The 22,145-nt window shown below is 38.5% G+C and overlaps 1 protein-coding gene across 1 annotated transcript in view; it reads left to right on the top strand.

Moving 5' to 3' along the window:
- Positions 1-22,145, top strand: part of ADGRG6 (adhesion G protein-coupled receptor G6) — a 111,569-nt gene that overhangs the window by 64,120 nt on the left and 25,304 nt on the right. The window contains 8 exon segments of the mRNA XM_030448117.1: positions 642-727; positions 2,075-2,127; positions 2,208-2,261; positions 13,480-13,619; positions 14,324-14,438; positions 16,441-16,502; positions 18,003-18,210; positions 18,687-18,852. Coding sequence (XP_030303977.1) covers positions 642-727; positions 2,075-2,127; positions 2,208-2,261; positions 13,480-13,619; positions 14,324-14,438; positions 16,441-16,502; positions 18,003-18,210; positions 18,687-18,852 — 884 coding nt within the window.

Below are 22,145 nucleotides of genomic sequence, written 5' to 3'. Positions count from 1 at the left end.
GTGTTACACATTTTGTGACTGAAAGATGGTTTGTTCAGCTGCCAATTTTGTAAAGCTGGTGTGGGTTCTTCTACTCTTTGGCCATTGCCAGACCTTAGGGCTAAGACTGCTGTGAAAACAAGGTCTGCTTACCCCTCCTTCTAACTAATTCTGTCCTCAGTTATCTTGCTGTTGAGCCTCATGTGCTCTCACAAAGTTTTAAGGCTTTTTTTGCAGTGCTTCAATTGTGGACTATAGCAACAGGACTGAGAGCAGAATTTATCTGTGTTACAGACTTCAGTAATTACGATTCTTAAATTCATGACTCCTTTATAATCATGCTTTTACAGACCATAATAAAGGCATGTTAAATGCTATTATATGTACACTGGTTTTGAGTTTCTGTGTCACATTTCAAGTGCCTTTGAAAAACACAGAGGGGGGGGATTTCTTGTCTAATTTGCAAGGACTAGAGAGAATGGGCCTCAGCTTACAGGGCTTGTTCATTCCAGCATTGTGTAAATCCAACAAGAGCTAGCTTGAGGTCTCCTTCTGTCTGAGATTCTGCCCAATTTTTATATTCATAATGAAACTAAAGTCTCATTATTGAAAAGGTGTATTTGCTCATTTTCTAACACTGTAATGCTATTTTTAATGGACAGGTGGGCTATTCTACAGGATATCTATAACTGTCTTTAGTTCCAAGTCCAACTCATTGTCAAAAGTACATGATGTGGTTGCAGAATGGGTAAGTTACATTTTCTTTTCATTTTTTTTACAAATATTAATCTGCCCATTTGTGTTATGAAACTTAAAAGGAAAGAAAATGGAGAGCAGCAAGTAAATTCTTAAATTACTGTATGTTCTTTGAAGCTTTCTATTATTATCTGTGCAGTAATTAATTCAAGTGTAGGTGGAGCTATTAGGCACTGTTAGGTACTAGGGATAAAATTTTGAAAGGTTTCCACCGTAGTATCCAGTTACTTCTCTAGCTGAGATTTTGGAAAGTATGGAGAAATCAGAATTGTCCACTGAAGGAGATAGAAGTCCTACATCACTTTACAGAGGAAAATTTTTCTCTCCAGTACTAATTTGGTTTGAACATGTATTTTGATAAAAATAATTAAAAAATCAGGAAGTGTCCATTTGTGTGAGGCAATATATTTTCCATTTCACCCTAATATTCTCTACTTCAGAAGTCAGTTGTTGGGTTTTCTAGTAGCCCCTGATTTTTCATCCCATTTTAGCAGACATAAGTTCCTTTCTGGGCCCTCTGGGTGGAGGATTCGTGAAGTTCCTGCCTCTGAAGGTTCCTTCTCTCTGAATACAGATATTCTCTGTCCTTTTTTACAGTTGACATAGTGGCACTCACACGATCTGTAAGCAGTCTTTATGCCAACAGGTTACATGAAAACATGATGTCATAAATATATGCCAATTATTATTTATTTTTCTTTTAATAAACCTGGAGGCTTTCAGCCTTCAGAAGCTAAGAAAACCACCTATAGTCTTACAAAAACCTGAAATACAGCCATCCACACCTCCCAAGGTTGTTCTCTCAGCAGCAGTAGGTAGGCAAAGTTCGTAGTTGCCTGAGCCAAAGAATGTAGAATGGTGTCTCTTGGTCTTGGAAGAGTGTGCAAAAGTGTCTCCCAAGGGGGGAAACTGAGCAGCCATTGCCCACTCAGAATAAATAAATAGTACAAAGATTTTAAAAAAGAACATCACCAGGCTGTGGACTTTTAGGTGAAAATTGACTCTGTAGTTTTGTCAGTAAATCTTTTCTAATGAATGTGTTGCTGAAAATTTAACATGAGGAAGAGAGGGAGAAAAAGAAAAGTTCAGTGTCCTGTGCACTCACCTGTTCACTTTCTCATGACATTATAGAGGTCTCCTTCTGCCACATCTCTCACTACCAGTTGTACATCTAATATAACAATCACCCCACTGAAATGTGAGAGTGCTCCCATTTCTTTAAAAAACAGAAGGGGATTTCTCAAGGAGAAGGAGGGCAAAATTCTAACTCTATCTTAAGCAACAAAGAGCCCCATTAACATTTCACCATTCATGTGATCAACGCCTTCCTGTTTTTCAGCTCAACCGTACTTTCCAGAACTGGAATTACACTGTGTATGTGGTCAATATCAGGTAAATGAAGGGGGAAGATGTTTATGCTACTTTCCTTTTGAGAATTAGCCTACTCTAATTAATGTTTATTTCGTTTCTAGCATCCACCCTGGCTCCATAAAAGAGGGAGCAAGAGAAAAAAGAAGTCTTCAAAGGTAACATTTTAAAAGACATTTTCTTGACAGTGGCAGCGGCTGCTATTACAAGTGGCTTTACAACAGGCTTTATTGTCTATTATTGGATTCTTTGTGTATTACTGGGCATAATCTGTCAGTCTGTAAATATGTGACTGCTGGCTAGATGAGTGCTCTGGATGTGCTCAGAAAACTAATACTGGTTATTGTGTTTGTTTTCTTTTGAATCTACTGAGCTTTAAACCTTGACAGATAATTTTTTCAAAGCTCAGGTTTCATCTGTCACAAAACTTAACTTGTATGCATGGTATGGCACATCCAGCTTTCTTTAGCAACAAGTTCTGGTACACAGATACCTAGCTTCTGTTATTACAAATATTGTCTTGAACCAGAGACTTTTGAGTTAACAGACATTTTACTAGATGCAAAACACTGAAAAACCATGCTGGAGTTGAAAGCCAAACTGGTATGATTTAAACTATTTACCATATGCTCTCATTTCCTGACTTCTGCTGGGCTCAGAGGCACTGGAGTTAGGATGGCCTCAAAGGCGGCCAAAGAAATTGAGATGGCTCACACCCCCTGAAAATTTGGCCTCAGGGTATTTGCAACAGGATGATTTCTGAGACATAAATGAGGAGAGTGAATCTTAGAACCAAAGTAAGGAGAGGGCGCCAAAACATAATCAGTCTTGTGAGGAGAGGGCAACAAGTAGGAATGGGATGGAGTGTAGGCAAAAGTCCTGTAGGAAAGGACTTTAACTGCGGACTACTGAGAACTGCCATCATAACAGCTGGGCTTCTTAATTTTAGAGATAGCCCCATATTCCCAGTTTACCATCAGGAAGTAATTACTGATGCTTCCATTTTTCTTTATCATTTACCAAGATGTGAAAAGATTACTAAGAAGTACTATCTCCTTCCCACACTCACAGCAGAAAGGCAGCTTTTATTGGCAAAACCATTTAATTGGTGTAAATGCAGTGTCTGAAAGTGCTATTTTGCTGCTTGACCTACATTTGCAGTAGGGTGTAGTGATGTGGGCGGGACCTTTTTTCACACTTCTAAATGATATGGTTATGCCAGCAAAATTTTTGAAGTGGAGACCATGCCTTTGGTCTTACTAACAATCCTAGACTGTTGAGAAATGTAAAGCTTTCCCTATCCTTATTTCTACATCTTTTACAAGACTAACAGCCCACCTCTGGGAGCATTTGTTCTCCCCTAGACTGCACACCTTATTTCTTCTCATCTTACCTCCCCACCATCTAGTCCTCTGGATTTTGTTTCTTCTTCCTCATTTATAATAAAAAGGAGATGAAAGCGGTGAAATTATTCTAGAAATTTCCCTCCCCCTTTCCAACATAGAATGAATATGGCATTAAATTACTTCCAATGATGTATCACAAATATGGGGAAGTAACCCCGTTCCTATATACTTTGCTCATCGTGTGTAATTTCAGAAGCAACAGGATTACATGTTCATAGTATGTCATAATGTTTTTGAAGGTAGTTGTGTTTTAATGAAAAATAGTCTTCTCCTGGGCTGTAATGCCCTTTGTGTCAAGGCCAAATGGCTTTTTGTCATAATTTCAAATAATTTGGTATAAATACTAATAGTGTCAAACAAATGGTTACTGTTCTTCAAACAATCAGAATTGTTATGGTGTGCATGTTTTCTTAGAAAAGAAAAAAAATGCTTAAAGGGAAGTCAAGATTCATCCCAACCAAGTAATAACCTGGTTGGAGTAACACAAAGATAATAAAAAATCTGATAGCGCTACATGAAACATGACTAATACAAATTAGATGTGTTTGCATATTTTCTTGCATATTTTCATGCATCTTACAGAGGAAACATTTGAGGAAAGTTGGTGTTCTCATCTTTGGGTCTTCTGAATATGTCTAGTATTATAAATTCCTTCTCTTGTGAGACAAAAGAAGGACCAGCTCCCCAGGAGTCTTCATTGTTCCCAGGTTTAGTGGCCAGATTTCCAGTTCTTTTAGGCTCACACAGCTGTTCCTAGATTTTGCTAGGAAGAAATCTTTTGCATTTCAAAAGATCCAAAAGGCCAACTCTTTTTTCTACTAATTCTCTATCCTTGTTTTCAAAATACTTTGTTGTGTTTTCCACTTTCTTGCATTTGTCCTGGGTAAGATTTTAAGGAAATCCTACAAGACAGCAAAGCAAGATTTTCGGTATAAAAGTTAGCAGACAATGGGTTGAAAGTTTTTAATCTCTGATACAAGTAATGTTAATTTCTCAGTACTCAGAAGTTCCCCTGAGAGGTTATGGCTGAGTTGTTTACGCAACTTGCTCACAGTGTGAGTTCATACAGTTTCTGTTAATTACATATTCCTATCAATTGTTTCCATGAATAGCTGTGCAAAGATTTTCTTTTTTGTCCACTTTGGATAGTCAAGAGTAAATCTCTTGCAGTTTTAGACATTCCAATATTGCCCTTAATTTTTAAGTGTTTTGATTCCATTCACATTCATCTGAACAGAATTTCAATACACACTTAAAATATGACCTAAGTATCATGATCTGAACTATATCTTCTAAAGAAGTGAACATATTAGTCTCACTCTAGCTCACTAAGCCCTGTGCCCCTTTTTTGAGTTTTCCTCAAGTTCATAGCCTTCTTACTTCCAAGGCACTATCAAAATTCTTTAAAACTGCTCTTTGATAAGTTTCCCTTATCTTTACATGAATTCTCATTCTTATTCAGGTTTTTTCCTTACTTTTTGGATTAGTATTTCAAGTAACAGTTAAAAATAAATAAATAAACAACCAATCAAAACCAAAACAAAACAACCTTTCCTGATCTTTTCCATGCATTTTGCTTTGCTTCAGCCCTTATTTACCATGCTGCTACCTTATCAAAGAACTTCTGTTATCAGGCTCCTTACCCAGTCTTCTTGCAAGTGACAGAGGAAGAATTATTAGAGAGAAAATGATTCAGAATAGAAATAGAAGCTGGTAGGGGGAGGTAGGAAGCTTGCTCTTTTGGGGCATGTTAACATACATGTTTTCCAAATAAATATGCATTCTGGAGAAGAGGAAAACAGAACACAAATATGGAATTTGATTGTTATTCTTTCATTGCTGTGTTCTATGAGCTGCAGAAATCCAAATTATACTGTGCTTATTGTGCGTTTATGTACATGGTGATGAAAGACAAATAGAATGACAAGTCCAAAGGTGCCTATTACTATCAGCACTTTTAATATTGTGAGGTCTCTGGATGACAGCAGTATATCAAGCTAATACTTTGGTAGATTATTAACTATTTCAATAGACAGAATTTTATCACAGCTATGCCTGACTTTGTGTCCATGTTTAATTTTTTCCTCTGGTCATACTGTTTCTGTATCTTAATGAGAAGGCAGCTGTTCACAATAAAGGAGAAAAGAAAGAGTTCAGAATAGGCTATGGACATAACTGCTTTTTTGTTCCTCGTGATTTTGCACAAACCTTTGGAAGGAAAGCCTGAGGTGTTCTTTATGTAGATAAGTAAATTTGTTTCTCTCATTTATTCTTTGCCTTTTATTACACGGAAGCGTTAACATAAATTTCTCTGATTTCTGCTTTTCTAAGAAGGGTCCAACTGATCCTAGGTCTTGTTAGATTACTGATACAGGACTGCTTCAGTAGGCAAATTGGGGTTTTTTCAGCAGTTCAGCTCCTCTGCTACTCCTTTCTTCTTTGGTTTTGCAAGCAATTTTGAGTATTCAGGTCCCAATATAATATTCAACTTTTTCTTCACAACATGTACAAATAAGATGGTGCTTGCTCCAACTTGAACTACCTTATTGTCACAATTTTGGCCTATTTCCTGTGGTCAATTGTTTTGCTATGTGAAATAATATCACTAAATCACTCATCTAAATTAAAAACCACAATGGTAGAAATCTGTGTATAAACCATTAAACTTAGACAGAAATCCCTTCTCTTAGGAATGAAAACAGTCAGGAAAACAGGAAATCAGATCTGCCCATGCCTTGTTCTGCCTTTTTGAAGTCTGTGGGAGTTTTGCCACCAGTGTCAGTGAGGCAGATTCAGGCTGCTGCATGCTGTGTTCTTGGATGCCGTGTGGTTTAATGGAAAGTTTAATGCACTTGGATAAAACTTAAACAAATTAGATTGTGTAATAATTTTCAACTGGAGTCAACAACATCATGACAGCATAATTTTGCCTTTATATTCCTAAGTATCTTTGTTGAGTAAAGTATTAGGCTTTTGCATTCTTTGTAGGTGGCTTCAAATTATTCTGAAATAATTCTGCTATTCTTGCTAAAAATTAACACATCTGTGATTCCTATCCATATTTAAAAAAAAAAATACTGGTTTCTACTGGTGAGCATTTAGGAACAACTTGAACCTGGCCCACCTCTACTCCCCCCAAATTCCACCTCAGTGTTACCAAAAGCAGTAAGAGATAGTCTTGACCAGTGCTGAGGAGCTTTTTTAAATGCCACATAATGTGTACATTATTTGGAATAACTCTGCTTGAAAAACTGACCAAGAATCAAGTAGAAATCCACAGGTTTCTCCACAGTGCCCTACTGGCATCTGGTGTCCATAACCTGTAAAGAAAACCTTCATCACAGATTGAGGAATTTGAAAATTTCTACCAAGTAAAAGACTAGTTCAGAGTATACCCTGGGAAACAGCCCTTGAAAACAGAGGGGTCCAGGAGGGATGGACATACTTCAAAGAGCATATTCTGAAAGCACAGGAGCAGGCTGTCCCAGAGTCCCGGAAGGCGAGCCAGCGGGGAAGGCAACCAGTCTGGCTGAACTGGGAGACTCTGAAAGAAATTAGGATTAAGAAGAGGGCCTATCAATTATGGAAAAAAGGGCTAACTTCTCAAGAGGAATTTAGGAATATAGTCAGGTCATGTAGAAAGAAAATCAGAGAGACAAAAGCACAACATGAACTGAATCTTGCTACCTCTGTGAAGGACAATAAGAAATCCTTCTACAGATACATCAATAGCAAAAGAAGAGGCAAGGAAAACATTCATTCTGTACTGGACATGGGTGGGAATATAGTTATCAAAGATGAGGAAAAGGCTGAGGTATTTAACACCTTCTTTACCTCAGTTTTCAACAGAAAGACAGGTTATCCTGTTGACAGCAGGCTTCTGGAGCCTATAGAAGGTGATAAAAATCTAAACAGCCCCCCTGTAATATTGACGGACACAGTCAGTGATCTCTTGAGCTGCTTGGACCCCCACAAGTCTATGGGACTGGGTGGGATCCACCCAAGAGTGATGAGGGAGCTGGCAGAAGAGCTCGCCAAGCCTCTCTCTATCATCTACCAACAGTCCTGGCTCACGGGGGACATCCCAGATGATTGGAAGTTGGCGAATGTCACGCCAATCCACAAAAAGGGCCGGAAGGAGGACCCGGGAAACTACAGGCCCGTCAGCCTGACCTCAGTGCCTGGCAGGGTTATGGAGCAGATCATCCTCAGTGCAATCACACAGCACCTGCAGGATGGGCAAGGGATCAGACCCAGCCATCATGGGTTTAGGAAGGGCAGGTCCTGCCTGACCAACCTGATCTCCTTTTATGATCAGGTGACCCGACTGGTGGATGAGGGGAAGGCGGTGGATGTGGTCTACCTGGATTTCAGCAAAGCATTTGACACCGTCCCCCATAGCATTCTCCTGAAAAAGCTGTCAGCCCACAGCTTGGACAGGAGCACCCTGTGCTGGGTTAGGAACTGGCTGGAGGGCCGGGCCCAGAGAGTGGTGGTGAACGGGGCTGCATCCAGCTGGTGGCCAGTCACTAGTGGTGTCCCCCAGGGATCAGTGTTGGGCCCAGTTCTGTTTAATATCTTTATCGACGACTTAGACGAAGGGATTGAGTCCATCATCAGCAAATTCGCAGATGACACCAAGCTGGGAGGAAGTGTGGACCAACTCGAAGGCAGGAGGGCTCTGCAGAGGGACCTGGACAGACTAGAGAGCTGGGCCGATTCCAACGGGATGAGGTTCAACAAGGCCAAGTGCCGGGTCCTGCACTTTGGCCACAACAACCCCATGCAGCGCTACAGGCTGGGGACAGAGTGGCTGGAGAGCAGCCAGGCAGAAAGGGACCTGGGAGTCTGGATTGACAAGAAACTGAACATGAGCCAGCAGTGTGCCCAGGTGGCCCAGAGGGCCAATGGCATCCTGGCCTGTATCAGAAACAGCGTCACCAGCAGGTCCAGGGAGGTGATTCTTCCCCTGTACTCAGCGCTGGTTAGGCCACACCTCGAGTCCTGTGTCCAGTTCTGGGCCCCTCAGTTTAAGAAGGATGTAGAGGTCCTGGAACAGGTCCAAAGGAGGGCAACCAGGCTGGTGAAGGGACTCGAGCACAGGCCCTATGAGGAGAGGCTGAGAGAGCTGGGGCTGTTCAGCCTGAAGAAGAGGAGGCTCAGGGGAGACCTCATTGCTGTCTACAACTACCTGAAAGGAGGCTGTAGCGAGGTGGGAACTGGACTCTTTTCACAGACGACCTTCAACAAGACAAGAGGACACAGTCTTAAGTTGTGCCAGGGGAGGTTTAGGTTAGATATTAGAAAGAATTTCTTCACGGAGAGGGTGATTAGGCTATGGAATGGACTGCCCGGTGAGGTGGTAGATTCTCCGTCCCTGGAGACATTTAAAAAAAGACTGGATGTGGCACTCAGTGCCATGGTCTAGCAACTGCTCCAGTGGGTCAAGGGTTGGACTAGATGATCTCTGAGGTCCCTTCCAACCCGTCTAATTCTATGATTCTATGATAAGTGACTAAAGGATGATCCCTTTCCCTTGCTGAAGCTACCCACTCTTGATCCATCTTCCAATGATTTCCTTTGACTTTAACTGGACTCAGTCTTGGCCTGACATTGTTAGATGCCATTTTTAGTGAAGTAATGTATTGGGGAATGGGTGTTTCTTTGTTGTTTCTTGGAACATAGTTCAAGCCTAACCAAAAAATCAGACTGTTGAAATGTGAGGGATTCCAGCCCTTTCTGTTTTGCCTTTTTGTTACAGTCTATAATAATGAATAGTCTTCATACAAAATCATCACATATAAGTGCTTTGTGTTTAAAAGCTGTAGCAGTTTGTATTCCCACACCAGATCTGCAAGGAGGAGCAAGGTCTGGAGATGGAAGAGCAGACACAGAGGTGTGACCGTGTTGCCCACAGAACCGTTCTGCTACAGTGGTCATTAATTTAAAACAGAGGCTTAGAATGCTTTTATTTTTAGTAGTTCAAAAAGCAGCTGCAATTTTTTCTCTTGTGTCCCCAAGCCTCAGATTTTGTACTGTTTCTATGTCACCATCTGTTGAGAAAAGAACCTCTTCGTACTTGTCATTAGTTTGAGTGTGTCAGTTATGCCCAGTCCTATTTTTTTGCTCATTGTTCTGAACAGTTTAGTGGTATCACAATCAAATTCACCTCAAGTAAAAGTTTATCCACAACTCGGATGTTTTTGTGCAATGCTATTATTTTCTCTCTAGCTTTGTATTTTGTGTGTGATTCTGTGTGCTTTCTAAGAGTTTGTCTGCTGTTTGTATTACATCTTCACTGAGCAACTTATGCAATAGTTAGCTTTTTTTTGTCTGTCCAGCTAATGTGAAGAAGTTTAGATGACTATCTGTGGGCCTGCCTGTGTTGCCAGTCTTGAGTTTTAGCACCATGCCAGTGCCTATCTTCGAAGCCAACATAATAATATTGGTAAAGAATTTAATGCTGACATCTTAAAACTTTTTAAAATATGCCAGGGCAGTCAGAAATTAAATTTCCAGTGACTTTTAGTCGAAATTTAGATTCACGAAGCACTCAGGTGGTTTAAAAAATATTCTTTCTATGCTTTAAATCAAGCAGCATTAACTACAGAAGAAGCTACTAGTAAGTTGTTAAACAGTGTGTTTGGCAATCACACTAATTCACCAATTCAGTATTAGTTCCCCCCAGTCTAGCACAACTGAAATGAGACGAGAATTACGCTCTGCTAATTATCAACCACATCTCTTCAGGTATGAGACGGCTTGTGCTGCACCATTTGCAGGGTTTGCTAATCCTTCCTTCAGGCTCCTCGCATGGCATAGCAGCGAGACCACAGCCCGTGTGTAGGCACACTGTCCTGGAATAGCTCTGAGTCACGCTGGCAGAGAAGAAAGCTGGCTTTGTGATGTGCTGTGGTGTGCACCAGGGCAGCACAGGCAGCTCCACTGCCTCCTGCGCCTCTGGTGAGGATGCAGCTCCGTGAACTCTGAGCCGGCTCAGCTCACAGGACCAGCACAAAGTGGGATAGACAGCCAGCTTGCTCCAGCTGTCACTGTTTCAGACAAAGAGAAGAGAGGCATAAATACTTGTCCCCGTTGTGTTTACTTACACAACACTTGTATATTGACAGCAGTGACACTAACAGTACAGGTTACTGTAGGTGATGTGTAATTTCTAACTGATTACCAAGCAAGAATCTTATCTACTTTTATATGGGACACAATAAAAGATGTAAGGTTGGATGTTGCAAAGCCAGTGGCACCATCAGAGAATGGCAGTATTGCCATTGGTACATTTTTGAGTGTAAACCTACTGCTTCCCAAATCAAGAATTTTGCTGTTCACCATTAAAATGTTTCCATTCTGGGATCTGAGTGTGACAAAAGTGGAAGGAAGCATTCAGCTTCATATTGCATCAGCTGTCAAGTTAAAAGGTATTTTTTTACTTAGGGAAGCTAGAATGAGTCATTTTGAAAATTTGATAAAAATTGTTTTCATCACAATACAGAACAGGCTCTTATTGCACAGCATACACAAATTGTGCTCTAAGCATATCTCAGGAAACCAAGTGATTTAACAGATTACATTTATCAGTGCTTTGTAATCAATCCTTTCCTCTGTAATTGTTGAAGGTAACTGTAGCAGTTCTACCTCATCTATCATTATCCCTTCTGTTTTGTTGCCTTAATTCTCTGCACAGTTATGGATATCATTTTGGTTAGCTGGGAGTCCTGCAGTCAGCAGCAAAGCAGTAGTATCAGTGTCTTCACTTACGACTTCTGTTTTGCAGCCAAAGTACTGAGGCAGGGAGTGGCATCAGTGTATTAAGTTTTCCTGTTCTGAAGTAAAGGGAATACACGAGTGAAGCCAGAATCTTTTAGGAAAGATGGTTAAGTGCCAGGAGACTCTCGGACTGAAATACTGGGTGGCTGAAGGACTTGGCAGTCCTGTAGGCAATTTCCATGCTTCTGCTAAAAATAAATGCTATAATAAACCTGTGCCTCTTCATATATCCAAGTTGTACAGCAAAAGTCTGCTAATGCACGTCCACCCTACTGAGGTTGCTGCCATATGTTGAACACTCCATAATTCCTTTCAATGGAATGATAGGATGAACTCAGTATCTCAGAGCAGGGCAGGAGCAGCCTGTCCAGCTAGAATTTGTCTCAAAAATACATCCATTGGAGAAAAAACAAGCCAAGCCAGCAGGTAGTCTCATTTTTTTTATCTTCTTCTTCAGAAACATGATACCAGTAAAAACGTGGATATAGAAGAAAAAAGAAAAGTATACAAGAGCTCAGCAAAAAACCAAACCAAACCAACCAACCAAAAAAAAAAACACACAGGAAAAAAAACAACAAAAAATCCCACCAAGCAGGGACCATGTCTGTTTATTAATTTACATCTTTACATCTGCAAAACTGAAACATGTGAAGTATTTAGTTCACATTTGTTGTTTCTTTATGAGGTCTGGGCTTTGCTTTTTTTTTTTTTTTTTCCTAAATGAGAGGTTGTTTTCTAATTCCAGTTCTTTTAATTCCATTTCACTAATAAGAGTACTTCTGAATTACTGTCTGGAGTTATTCAGTTTTCATAATGATGTCTGACAGGAAGAGTGTTAAATCTGCCATCTCAGAGCAACATCTGCACACTAAGCTGTCGTTCTATACTGTAGCAGATTAGGCAGTTCTGGAAAGAGCAACTCTGGGCTGTCATCATGGGGATGTCTTTCTGGAAGATTTTTGGAAAGGAATCCCTTGTCTGTCTAGGAAAGGGAAACCTGAAAGCCTCTCCCATACAGCGCTCCTGCAGGGTTTTTTTCCTACTCTTATTCAAGTAGACCTCAAGACCCATAAGCTCACAGCTGTTTTCTTGCACTGAAGGTTGCTGGTGAAAGCAGCTGCGTTTGATGTGTGCCCTGCTCCCTGGATGTATACTGACAGGGCTGCTGCTTCCCAGGCTGCCAGAAACTGCTCAAACATCATAAAGGTCTGTCTTTATTCAGGCTGCTTGGTATCCAAGGGCAAGGCTAAGATGAAGACAGCTGAAGCAGGCTTGCTTTTTTTTCTTTTTTCCACATTTTGGGTCCCATGGAGATCCAATGTTCCATGCTTCTCTAGCCAGAGCCAAGCAATGCTCTTGGGTACCAACATAATCTCTTCTTCGACATGTATCTTCTGTGTCCTGGGAGAAAATTTTTGAGTCTTCCTCTCTGGACTTCTTTCCTATGTCCTGCTAAATCTGGTTTTCTGTTCATTATTTCCCTTCTAGAAAAGCTGTGTTTTTGGAATAGGGCGCGGGCTGTTTTATTTCTCTCACAGGAAAGAGTCGGGCGCTTTGAACTACTTCTTATGCCGAAGAAAGTAGCAGTGGGCGACAGTATGAAACAGTTATTACTGCTCAAACTTGAATTACTCATCTGAGCAACTAGACTTTCCTAATTAGGACCAAAAGTTTCAGAAGTGTGTTAGGGTGTTTTTCATTCCATAAAAATGTAAACGTTTAGATATCAGACATACGTTCTTCATAAATCTTCTAGTTGTTCTCTGTAGTTAGTAGACAGATAGACCCTCTGGAGGATGACTTGTCCTATCCTGACAAGTTTTGTAAGGTAGAATCAATCAGCTCTTAAGTTTCTAAGCCATCAGCAACCAGATTTTGAAATTTAATTAGCACCCATTTGGTAGTCACAACTTTATGCTTTCATCTTTTACTACCTTTCAAAATAATCTAAATCTTCTGAAAATCTTGATGAAATGCTTCTGTCATGGTAACTAGAGAATGAAATTTCCCAACCATACTTTCTTATTGTAGTCCTATATATAAAAAATAATAATTTATAAATGAAGAGCAACATTGTCGTGGTGACACTGTTCCCTACTCAGAAAACCAGAGTATGTCAGATATTTTTATTTCCATGTATTTGGCCTCTGCTGTTCTGACTCAAACACTTGAATAATTTTCCTTGCAGTTTCAAGATTTTTGCTCTTTTGGTTTATAATTCTACCAACAACATCAATTTAGAAGAGGAAGACATCCGACAGAAGCTCATAAATAATAATGGGACCATGGAAGGATATAAGCTTCACACTGTGGATGTTGATCCAGTGGGTAAGTAGTTTTTGGCTTTGTTACACAGCAGATTTTGTTTTCTTGTCCACAAGTAGCATTTTCTGTGTTAAAATAATCACTGTTTTCAAATGGTATGACTGTTTCAGACTTTATGTTGACCCTTCAAGTCTCATTGTTCCAGTAATCTCAGAGAGCTGTGCTCAGGATAACTCCTTTAGCAGACAGATGTCTAGATTGCTTTACTCAGTGCTTTGAAGTCTGATTCAAAGAGGCTGGGACAAACTGCTGACAGCTTCACTGGTAGCTTGAAGATAAAGAAGGATGATTTACAGCAAGAGCTATAATGAGACATTTTGGACTTGTAAAGCCCCTCATGCCTGCTCCTCAGCCCTGTTGTTTGCACCCCTGTCAGCTGCTGCCATTAATCTCATTTTAGCTCTCATCTTTCCCCATTCAGCTTCTTCCAGTCACAGACTGCCTTTACCTTGGGAAGGAGGAGGCAGGAACTGAATGTTACATGGAAGTTCAATCCTTTCATTCAAGCAGCAGCAGTATTTGTTGTCCCCTGGTATGCACCCCTCCATTGCCACTGCTCTTCTAATGACAACCAGACATTTCAGTTAAGACAGCTTTTCGTGGTAGACAGGTTTGTGAGGAGAGGGCAAGAAATGGAAGATGATTAGATGAATACATTTTCTATTAACACTGGGGTTTGTTTGTTTGTTTGTTTGTTTTTTTAATAGAAAAATGTTTAGCTGAAGAAAACCCTCCGAACTATTTTTGGCCGGATACCAGACCAACTGTGACTAACTACACATTATGCCACGGGAGCTCAGTTCAGACTGCATCAAGAACCTGGTAGGTGCTTAAGTAGCTAGGAGGTGAGAGCTTCAAATACAAATTTCTGGTAATATATGTAGTTAAACTGAATCCTCCATAAGGGTGCCATTGGCTAGTATTGTGTTTCAGGAAGATGATTTCTGTTCTGTGAGAGATGATGTGTGTGCAGTAGGAAGTACACTTCACTGGTGAGGAAATAAAGTTTAACTATCACTTCTGTAGGGAATATTGAGACCCACAGTTAATACATGTTCAAAGTGGCTATAAAAATGGCACCTTTTCATTCTTAAAAATGAAACTGCTTTCTTAAAATAATGGCATTTATGTTAACAATACCAAAGTTTCAGATTTCCTTCCACTGTGCTACTAATGTCTGACTTGTGTAGGAATCTCTTAAAAAAAATTCTGTGAAGATGAGATCTGTATTGGCTTTAATCCAGAACCTCTCATCTCATTAAAGGAAAGTAAAAGAAATCTTGGGAAACAATAATCTTGCCAGTAATTAGTCATAACTGAAGGTGGGGATAATCTTATGCTGAAAGTTAGAATTTGTGTTTTTTAAGATTTAGGGTATGTTTTCCCAAATGTAGGCTTTCTTTGTGAATATCTACAAAAGATTTTGATACTGTATCTTTATTTCCCTTTTGTAAAATTAGGAATTATTACTTCCTTTGATACATTACCAAAACAATATGGCTTTGATGTCCTTTGAGTGTCTTGCATATGGCTATGACGATGCAATATTAGTAAATTTCTTTGGTATTTAGAATGATTACCATTAAATGAAACATAGGAGTCTTATTGGCCCACATTGCATTTGGAATATTTTCTGAGAACACCAGATCTTTTACTTTTTGAAAACAATATGGAAACATGGATATGAATCAGCTTTGAGGTTCTTTGCCAAACAGGAAAGAAACCAGCATTATATTTAACTAACTCACTTCCTCAGACTCTTAATCTTGTACAAGAACTGCTGGATTCTGATTCACCAACGTTTATTGTAGAGTGAATGATGCAGAAGTCAAATTGGTTTCATGTCAGAGCCTCAGAATCATTAAAAATTAAAGCTTCTGGCTTTTCCTGCCCCAGTATTGCTTATCTTTATTGTTCATTTGTGGTCTACACAGTACCATTGATTGTCTGTGTACAGCACTTCTCATAAAAAAAAACTAGTGTCTCTCTGTGCCTCTGCCTCCACTACCTTTTGCCAATACAGAGCACAGAGAAGGGACAGTCTTATAATTATCTCTTCTAGTCCTGTGATTCCTATAGTACAAGGTTACCTGCAAGTGTGTGGTTATAATAAAGGTGATTAAATGAGGAATAACTTTGTTCTATCTTATGCTGAGCAAAGGATAACTTTTTCACATCCTCTGTTCTGCCTTGGCCATGCTATTATAATATGATTGTCTTTAAATAAAGCTGAGGGAAAGTGGTGTTTAATTTTGTAGCCATATTTGAGTATTTTGCTATAGTAGGCTTTTTGAAAAAAGCATTTGGAAAAAAAATTCTTGATATTTGCCTCTCGCCTTGGACCTGGATCTAATGGTCCTATAGTTTTCTGTTGTGACATAATTTTCTATCTCCACATAGCTCTGTGCATGTTCTTCTGAGTCTTATTACAACTTGCTGTTGACTTGATCAAAACCACTTATATCAAAGGGAAGTTATTGAAACAGCATCTGATTCTGCTATAATGGGGGCATAATAGTTTGTGTCAACATTTGTGTCTTTTCTGAAATACAAGGCCAGAATTTACACTGATGCATTCTGCCAAATCAGTACAGCAATCAGCTGTGAATTTGTCCAAAAGAACGAGGGTTTCTCTCCACACTGTCACATACTTAATTGATCAGGTACTTCCACTGCCACATTTCCTGTCACCAGGGGCCATGTTGCTAGGAAAATTGTGAACTGAGAAAAGTGGACCACTGTGACATCTACTAAAGAATTATGAAACATTTACATAATTTGGCTATTGTATTTCATATGAAATTTTGTCATTTTTCCTCTTTAGCTATTTGGGATTGCAGAATTATACATCGTACTGGGGTCAGCCTGATCTTAGAAATTGCACAGGTGCGTATATTGATATTGGTCATTGGCTAAAGGTGTATTTTTTTGCAGACTTTGGTTACTGTTTGCTATGATAAAGTTGCATTAAGGAAGAATATCTTTGTCCTGTATGCTAAGTTGTTTAAAATCTTTGGAAAAAATCAAGTAAATATTTGAACACTGGGGAAGTGCACCAACTTGAATTCAACCCACCCTGGAAAAGCTATGGATACCAATTAATGAAATAATTCAAACTCTTCAGGTAGATTAAGCAAGAATAGAGACAGGTAGTAGCATGCCTGAATGTGATACTCAGGTTCAGAGAAGTTTTTAAATATTTCCAGAGCCTGTAGTTGCCAGTAGAAATACTTCTCCTCTGTTCACTGGGCTTATGATCAGACATTTTCAGATTTATTAGCAAAATATCCCTTAATGTTAGTCTGGCCTTAAAGGAGTAATAAAATAAAAAGACAGTAATTTTATGGCCCTTTTTTTTAGTGTCAGAACTGGTGAAGAGAATGATACTCTCATAAGAGCACCTGTATTCTTTACTGCAGAGCACCTGCAGTAAGCTTCTGTGCTTTCTTGGAGAAGCCTCTTGGTCTTTCTGCACTGACAGAGGGGTCCTGGGGAAGTTGGCTACCTAACCTAGTTGATTGAATACTTATGGTCAGGCTATAGGAAAAAATCATTTCATGTGAAATAAACATTCTACAGTAAATGCATCAAAAGCTATATTATAAAACATAACATTAAAAAACCCACAGTCAGTTGCAGTCTAAAGAAGCCTGATCTTTCAAAATCTTACTTGCAAATTCCAGTAATATTTGATATTAAAAAATGTTACCATTTACATTAGTTTTCTATCCAGAGGCATCAAACTTACAGCTTAAGGTGTGATTTACACTGCTGTTTGTCATTGGACAAATTATCAAAGTTGCCTTACCAGGAAGATTCTTCTCATGAAATTTGCATATGTGTTGTGCTGGCTAATCTTCTGAGTAAGAGTACAATCCTTTGAAGGAACTGAAACATTTATAACGGGGTTGGACTTTCCCCCAAAGTGTAATAGAGTGAATATTTTGTCGGTAACAGGGACTTTGGATGCATTTGTTTCACTTAAAGAGTGACTGGTTTTCCCACTGAAAAAAATGTTATCATAAGGAGGAAAAAAGAGAAGAAATATGCTTTTTATTTCTTTCCTCTCTTTTTTTTCTTTCAATCAGCTCTTTCAGCAGTAGGTCTGATTTACAAACTCAAGTCAAATTAAGGAAAACAAAGACACAGTCAATGAGGACAGTATACAATAAGCAGTAGGTTCAATATACTTTTTCATAAGCCTAAAAATTTGATAGAGTGATAAAATCCTATGTTCATTACAAGTACCACAGAACATTTTCTAGGTTTCAACACTCAGGTTAAGAATTTGTATTTCTGTATTACTTCAGGACTGATATGCATTATTTTATCCTTATTATTATTTCTCATGCAATATTTTACTTCATTTTATGTGTACAATTACAGAAAATGCAGCTGATATAGCCAATCAGCTTCTGAATCTTACTGGTGAAGGGCAGCAGCTAACATCAGACAAAGTAAATGATGTTGTACAGAAGCTCAAAAAAATTGTGAATGATGAAGAAATTGATGAATCTCTGGGTTCTACTGTGGTGACAATTTTTTCCAATATTCTGACCAGTTCAGACAGTGTGTTGGCAGCATCATCTTCAGAGTAAGTATTTCTGCATTTGAGACAAACATTTGAGAGCAGGCTGCAAGGCTGGAAGTATTCATCCTCCAAATGCAGTACAAAAATTAAACTTTTCAGATTTCCATCACAAAGAATTTGCCAAAGCATATATATACACATTTCTTCTTGTACAAAAATTAATGTGCATGGCAAAGATAAAATATTTGGATGGAAGAGAAGTCTCCTGATACATGGCATGGCATTTATCTAAGTATTATTGGAAAATTATTTCAGGAGCAGTGATATGTAGTTAGATAGTTTCTGTCAATCAAAAGCTTTTGTTTTCAACAAAGATGCATAGATTTACAGCCTGACAGTCTCTCTGTGAATGCACAGATGGGGGATAGAAACTTAGTCAATAGTAAGAGGATCACTTTATAGTTGGAGAGCATACAGATCATCATTGTGTGGGTTTTTTCTAGATTCGGTTTCTAGAGTAATTTTATTTCTATTTTTAGAGCTCTAAAAACTATTGATGCCTTGGCTTTAAAGATCCATTTCACTGGACCATCCATGAGTATTTCAACACGAAACCTTGCACTTGGAGTGTCCTCTATAAACTCGACATCATTCAAAGGAGGTTCTTTCAGTGTCAGTCCACAGAATAATGCATCAGATTTCCAGGTACAGAACAAGCACTTGTATTTGAACACGACATGGTGAAATGTGCCTGTTGATCCAAGTCTATTTAATGTGGTTCCTATAAAATGACTTACAACTCCCTCTTCTCCCCCTACTTTGTATTTCCTTTTTCCTGCAGTCATCAAAACAGATCAATGTAGTATTTCCTTGAGTGTCAGGAAACCCAGATAAACTCGCATGCTCCATATGGCTGAAAAGTAATTTGCTTATTAAATCCAGAACAGAATTTATCCATTTAAATTTTTTTTTCCACTAATAGAAAGGGAAAATAGTCTTTAACAATCTGCTATGTCACCTGCTGTACACTAGCTACCATCTCTATTGATGCATTTCAACTTTAGAATAAGACACCTAAATGTAGGTATCTACATGTAGATTTCTGCAGATTCAATAGGTCTTTCTGTTGTAGTTTAAATACTTATTGCTAACAAAGATCTAAGGCTGATCCAGTTTTTTACATATAAATTCTTAAGTTTGTGCCATTTTGGATATCAGAAGTGGTTCAAGACATTCACAGAGACTTGACAAACCTATATATGAAAAATAAAACACAGATCACTGAAAATGCAGAATGGAATCCAGTGATACAGGATCTATACAGGATGCTATAATTAAGATATTTGTCATAACCTCAAAAAAATTTTTTTTCTTTTTTTCACAAAGAGAGAAGCTCTGTAACCTATGAAATAGCATATGAGATGTCAGGAGCACCTGTTGGGGTATTCCAGAGATTCTACTGAAATTCATAGCTGTGAGGTGTCAAGACTTTACAGTTTTGCTATGTTCCCATAAGCATCTTATGGCACCTAAAAGCTTTAAAAAATGTAGTGTAATGGATTTTTTAACATAAAAAGCCTATGTAAATAGACGTGTCTTTGTAAATTTGCATGTCTATGTAAATATGACAGTGGTAATCTAGTCTCAGTTTCCTCAGAGTCTAAGCATTCAAATACAGTGAGCTTTCCTTGGAGAAAGACACAGAAAAAATTAAACAGAAAAATAAAAGAGCCTAGTATTGTTTGGGCTATTGGAACCTAATCTGAATCCAAACCAAACATGGCAATATTAAAATGGTGAAAGACTAATCATTAGAGTATAAGAATCTTACAGAACCAAATTAGTTCCCTCTGCAGATTGGAAGACAACAATAATAAATGTCTGATCATTTCATGTACCATAAAATTAAAGAAAAATAATGAAGACAGAGTACTAGTCATTTCATAGGCTGCAGGCCTTTTATATTCTGTGTATATAGACTTTGGATCACAACTCACAAGCTGGTTTAAGTAGATACAAATTGGTATGATGTAACTGAGTTTTCACATATTTATAGTCATACAAGTTTTGGGCAAAGTTTCTTTTATTCAATTTTAGTAGAAGTTTTTGATTATTGTGAATCTACTTTTGTTTTAGACTCTTACCAATTAAGCTTGACAGCTGACTGTTCTCTAATTGTTACCAAAGCAATGTTTCTCCTCCCAATCTCATGCTGTATTTATGGAAAGAGGATAGGAAAAATTCTGAAGTCAGGTTTGGGATGTTCACATCTATAATAAGAACTACCATCTGTGGCCTGAGGACATCCAGGAATTTTCTTGCCCTGGAATCATTTATTACAGCACTGTCTAAACAATCATAAAATCCAAACTCCGTCAAAGTATTTTTAATGTTCCTATTGGAACATGAGTTTAGTCTCAGACTTTTACATTTCCAACAGCTGATTGAGAATTCTTAGCATCCTTCCTACCAGAAAAGCCTGCAGCAGCTGTGGTCATCACTTGTATTTTCCATGCTCATCAGGAAAGATACTTGCTGTCCCTGCTAGAGGGTGATTCCCTGGTGAAAGCCCAGGTTTTTCACCAGTGATGTGATGATCTATCCCAGGCTCATCAAGGAGCATTAAACGCTTCAAGCTGTATGTCAGAATGTTTCCAGATTTTATTTCTTTTTGGTTTGGTTTGGTTTGGTTTTTTAGGGGTTTTTTTAGGTCTTTGATTTGTTTGTTTGTTTGTTAATTTGTTAAGTTTTTTTAGTAGATATCAAGCAAAAATATCCAAGGATATTTGGAAAATTTGGGAAATATTTGGAAAGATTCAATTTCAGTTCCCTGTGTTTTTATGTTTCTTGCCAAACTTTTGACTGTTAGATTTTGCTGATTCGTATTATTAAATTGTTCCTGTAATGCAGCCATACCTCTTTATAGAAGCCTCTTCCACTGTGTTTGCAGACAATACCCAGTGGGGCATTTTTATCACACAGACACACGCACTTTCTGTTTAATGTGATGGAATAATCCTTTAAAAACCTTTCATTCAACTGCATTTAGCCCTGTCAGGAGGTATCTATGAATCACTTCTTACTGGTTTCCAAGGCTGCCATTTAATCACAGTAAATCACTGAAGAAAATAGAAGCTAAGTAAATCTATTAGTAGCCCATGGCTTTTAATTTTCTATTAACTATTGATACTTGTAGGATCATAAGACTGATAATGAGAGGTATAAATTCATGATCAAGTTGCCTCTGGAGAAGTCAGGAATATGAGTTTCCTTATCTCACAATAAAATTCTTGAATGCTTTTACTATAAAGCCAGTGTGAAATGACTTGCTCCCCTTCCTTTAATGGCTAGGGTGGCACACCTTGATTATGGCATGGTGGGAAAGCAAGCAGTCATGGAATTGCTACCCTGTAGTAAGTGAAATGCAAGTCTGCATCCTTGTTTATTTCCTTCTTACTTGTTACACCCCTGTGCCATAGAGGGCTTTCAGCTGTCTGACACATTGCCATCATAGATTGAGATTATATTGACAGTAGAAAGTTTCTTTTTTGTGCTGCATAGTATGATAAGTATAGAGAGGATACACTAATCATTACATTTAGTCTTCCTACTGTAATAGAGAAACTAGAAAAGTTCGTCAGAGGATTAATTCAGGTGTGCAGATCAAGCCAAATAATACGACTCAAGAAGGAATGATTCAGAGTATATTTTCAGCTCTCAGCATTGTTTGGTATAAGGAGAAAGTATCTTGAAGGTTACTGAAAATTATTATGACTTCCATTATTGCCATCTCATTATTTCCATATAATCATTATAGCAGTGGAGAAGTTTGTTTATTTGTTTGTTTGTTGGTTGTTTTTTATCTAATAACTTCATGTAGCAGAAGACCAATCTCATGTTGGAAGGGTGGGAAAACCTCCTTAATCTTTTATTTATTTACTACATCAACTGTTACATGGCTACATGTCATATTAGTGCTGATTGCTTCTAGTTCCATG

Source organism: Calypte anna, chromosome 3, assembly GCF_003957555.1.
Source record: "Calypte anna isolate BGI_N300 chromosome 3, bCalAnn1_v1.p, whole genome shotgun sequence".
Lineage (NCBI taxonomy): Eukaryota > Metazoa > Chordata > Aves > Apodiformes > Trochilidae > Calypte > Calypte anna.
This window is presented reverse-complemented; position numbering and strand designations above follow the sequence as displayed.